Genomic DNA, 3,964 nt, shown 5'->3' on the forward strand with positions numbered 1-3,964 from the left:
TGCAGAGGGGCAATGGGCAAACATTATGTCCACTGTCTGCCAAACACAACAGACAGTTCCCAGAATGTAGCACAGACAGAAGGCCTAACACAGGCTGCCAAGCATAAACAGCAGTCTGTCGGGACACTAATGTCACTGTGGTGACAGCAGAATGAGTTTGAAACAGAGCAGGTAAACATAAGGAGTTAATAAGAGTTGGTCCGCAGTCACGTGTGTTAAGTTTCCTGCTGGCTCTTCTGTATTTGGTGACATGATAGTTCGTAACAACCTACTGAGATAAACCTCAGTCTAGATTAAATGAACTCCAGAAATCAATGATAACTCTCTTTGCTAATCTCCTGCTCTAATAAGCCAGGTCGCAGGAGGCAGCTGCTCCACAGGAGAAGGAAATAGAGGACGTTAGGGACCAATATGGACTTAAGGAGCCTGGAAATGATGCATATTTACGGCATTACCTGGTCGCTCAATGCTAAGGGTAAGAACACTTGTGCTACGGAACACAGTTGCAAAGGGTAACACATACAGTATTGTATATACAGTATAGAATTTAAAAAGAAACTGTTGAGAGCTGTTGTTACATCACTGAATAAATATAGTCGGACTTTTCTGAAGCAAACCAGAATCACAAAGAAATCGGTGGGTGGACCAGTCCATGTTTGGATTGTTCTGAAAATAACTCCTAGCCCTAGACTTAATACAAACCTCCATTTGGCACCTTCTTTTAAGGGAATCCACTTTTGCTGGTAGGATTCCTACCTACCATGCAAAATGTTCTATTCTGAATGCTCCCCTAAGGATGGGTATGTGGTGCAAAAACTGAACCAAATAACTACGCAGAGTAAGACTGAGGGGACTCCTGATGACGGGTCAGGCTGAACGCAATAACTGGGCAGTGTTTGCAATAAGCAGAGCAACTTCAGCTGTGTTGATAAATTACCTCAAAGAAGACATGTTGAAGCTGGTCACAGCTCTTACTCAGCCTTTACCTATAGTAAACTTGTATATCCTTGTCTCAAGCTGGGCACTTGGGACATTACGGGAAGACAAGATTTTAGGCCCTGCAGCAGCAGTTGAGACATGTAGCTTAGAAGGAAGAGAGCATCCTGTCCTCTCTGTTCTGCAAATCCTTTCCTGCCACCTCTGTGCTTCCTCTTCCCTTAACAGCATGTCTTTACCCACCATGGAATTTAGAAAAAGCCTTGAGGCTTCACTAAGCTCTCAAGGTCTATATGTAAGGCTACGTAGAATGTGGTTACCGCTGACTCACCTGATGATGGTAACGTTTAAACGTTGTCCTGTTGATCCTATGGCTTAAATTCACATTAAACTCTTAATGTTCATTTCTCAAATTATAATCACATACGTAGAAAGAAATAAAAGGTAGACAAGTTGTATGAGTGATGTGCTGTATAACAGGACGTAACAGCTGTGCTCTGAAGTTAGCCTTCATCAATATCCTATTGGTGGAGATATAAACACTTGATGTGTCTTTGCTGATGTTACTGGATGATTCAGCAGTCGTTCAAATGTGGTATCTAACTCACAGTCAAACAATGTTGTCTATTTCTGGTATTTCATTTCAAAGGGATTCACCTTGCAACTTTAGTCTGCAGCAGAGATAGCCAGTGGTCCAGTGGTAGTGTTTCTATGGTTGTCATCCCGACTGGCTGTACTGGGTAAATACAGTGAGCTGACAGTTGCAGTCACACATTAATCAGACTTAGCATTCCTATTTTTAACATCTGCACAGTTTGTCCTCCTGTCTCATCAACATCAAGAGCGGCTCTGATGAAGGGTCATCCACGAATGTGCCTGAGCACAAACTGATCATTTCGTTGCAACCCAGGTTCAATCAGCAGTCACGCGCACGCGCACGCCCTCTCTCTCTCACACACGCACACACTTGCAGCCGCAGGAATGAACGTCAGTGCACACGAGCAGCAGCAGCAGGAGACAGAGGGAGAAACGCCCTGCCTTGTACCCTGTCGAAACCCCAGTCCTCTGATAGTCCACACTGAAGACACACTCACTTTCTCGTGTCCCTTCTTTTCCACGGACACTCACAACAGTGTCCAGATCTGGACACCAGTGCTGATTTAAGAGTGCTCTTTTATTCCTGCCTTTGTTGCTTATCTGTGCCGAGTTAAAATGGAGCGATCAAACAGGCTGATCGCGGTGATATTCCCCCCCAAAAAAGCTACAATTTCAATGTTATTGATTGTTTGCGTCCTCGGCGACGGTTAACCTTCATAAATGATTAGTAGAACACAAAGGCGAACATAAACCTTCTTTACGCCTGATCGGTGCTGTGAGGGACGGCTGCAAGGGAAAAACCATGCAATCTGCCAAGTCGTGGGAAGCACATTGGGTTTATAGGAAATCACTAAGACACACCATTTACCTCGTCAGAGTGATTATTCTGTCACTAAACAAACGAGACGCCGAAAGAAGAAAAAAAAAGTTTACCTTTTACTTGAGTATCATATTCGGCCACAATCTCCTTTTCCTTTCGGAATTTTGCCGGAGACGTCATGGCTGAGTTTGGAGATCAGACCACTCTGCTCTCCCTCGAAGCGAAGTCAATTTTGTCTCAATCAATGACTCGGTCAGTCAGTCAGTCAGCAGCGGAGGAGACAATGCCAGTGGACAAGAGGTTTGGGGACAGAAGACAGTCAGGAGGAGAGATCGCAGCTCCTCAGTGGCTCCGCGGGTCTGTATTGTGTCCCTGCCTGTGTTCACTCCGAGTGCATTGTGAGTTTGGCGCTGCTGCTGCTGCTCCTCTCTGTTTCCATCCGCTGCCGCGCCTCAGCACCTCCTCCAAACCGGTTATAGTGCAAACAGTTCCAAGAGAATGAGGACTCATTCCACTCGACACAACAACGTGACAATCCCTCAGTTAGTACTTCCACAAGTTTTTTTTTTAAATATTAGGAAATATATACTTTGGTAGTTTGAACGGTCTCCACTACACTAAAGTGAAGTGAACTGCTGTCCTCTTGCTCCTCCTGAAGTGGCAGAGAGGAGGAACCCAGTGCAGATGGAGGGGCTGGCTGTTGATCAGCTTCAGTGCGCAGGACAACCACATGGAGGAGATTCATGAGGGTGCAAAACACTTTTCCTGCAAAAGCTCCAAACTGTGACGTGGGATGTGTGACGTTGCATACTTGGATCACAATTTAGTATGGAGTCAAAATGTCCTTGAAATATCTGAATTGTCCTTGCGTGACAGGAGTTTTGAACTACACGTTGTATATGCAAGGGTGTTTTTTTCTGTCTTCTTAAATCTTCAAGCAAGCCATGGAAACCTGAATGTTGGCCAAACAGTCAAAGACATAGCTCAATGATGTGTAACGGATAGTCTAAAACAGCTAAAAATTTACATACTGTAACTCTCTACTCTTGAGAAATAAATTTACATTTTTAAAGGACGTTTAAGTTCAACAACGATTAGTTTAACAATAAGCTAATTAGAAGTTGGTCAAAATTAGCAAATAAAAAAAAGTCAACCCACACATACATAACAAGTAGCAAACGTTAGCTCGGATATAACTCAAAAAAACCCAAGTAATTATTTGACAGCCATGCAACTTTTACCTCAGAAGTTTCTGAAAGTTAGCCATAGATACATATGCAGCAAAAATGACTCATATTAGACCAGATATAACAAAAAAGGGGAACGTAATTTCATAAAAATAGGAAATTAACTTTTTCTACTCCGATATATATTTTCCCACAATTAGCATAGTGAAATAGAATGCCACGACGCTAGACTAATCAGACTCAAGAATTTTGAATATAGGCGTTTCTTTACATTTTCTAACCTATCGCATGAAGCCTTTCTATCACACTGGTCCAATAGCTGCGGTTGCTGCCGGTTTTACTCCAATCAGCGTGAAGGCAATGGTCTTTTAAAGATAGTGTCCGGAAATGACATTGATACCAGGAAGTTGTAAACAAACCTGTG

The 3,964-nt window shown here is 43.2% G+C and overlaps 1 protein-coding gene across 3 annotated transcripts in view; it reads right to left on the minus strand.

The window, feature by feature from the left end:
• The window catches only part of srgap2 (SLIT-ROBO Rho GTPase activating protein 2), a 50,757-nt gene extending 46,899 nt beyond the window's left edge, over positions 1-3,858 (minus strand). The window contains exons 1-2 of one of the 3 annotated variants that reach the window (XM_008320181.3): positions 3,595-3,858; positions 2,467-3,305 (exon numbers count right to left, since the gene is read on the minus strand). In XM_008320181.3, the coding sequence (XP_008318403.1) occupies positions 2,467-2,533 (67 nt within the window). In that variant the 5' untranslated portion in view covers positions 2,534-3,305; positions 3,595-3,858. Of the gene's footprint in view, positions 1-2,466; positions 3,322-3,594 lie in introns of those variants that run through there. The other 2 variants (XM_008320182.3, XM_025059794.1) reach the window with 2 other exon arrangements.
• Positions 3,859-3,964: the final 106 nt, after the last annotated feature.

Source organism: Cynoglossus semilaevis, chromosome 11, assembly GCF_000523025.1.
Source record: "Cynoglossus semilaevis isolate Cse_v1.0 chromosome 11, Cse_v1.0, whole genome shotgun sequence".
NCBI classification, from domain to species: domain Eukaryota; kingdom Metazoa; phylum Chordata; class Actinopteri; order Pleuronectiformes; family Cynoglossidae; genus Cynoglossus; species Cynoglossus semilaevis.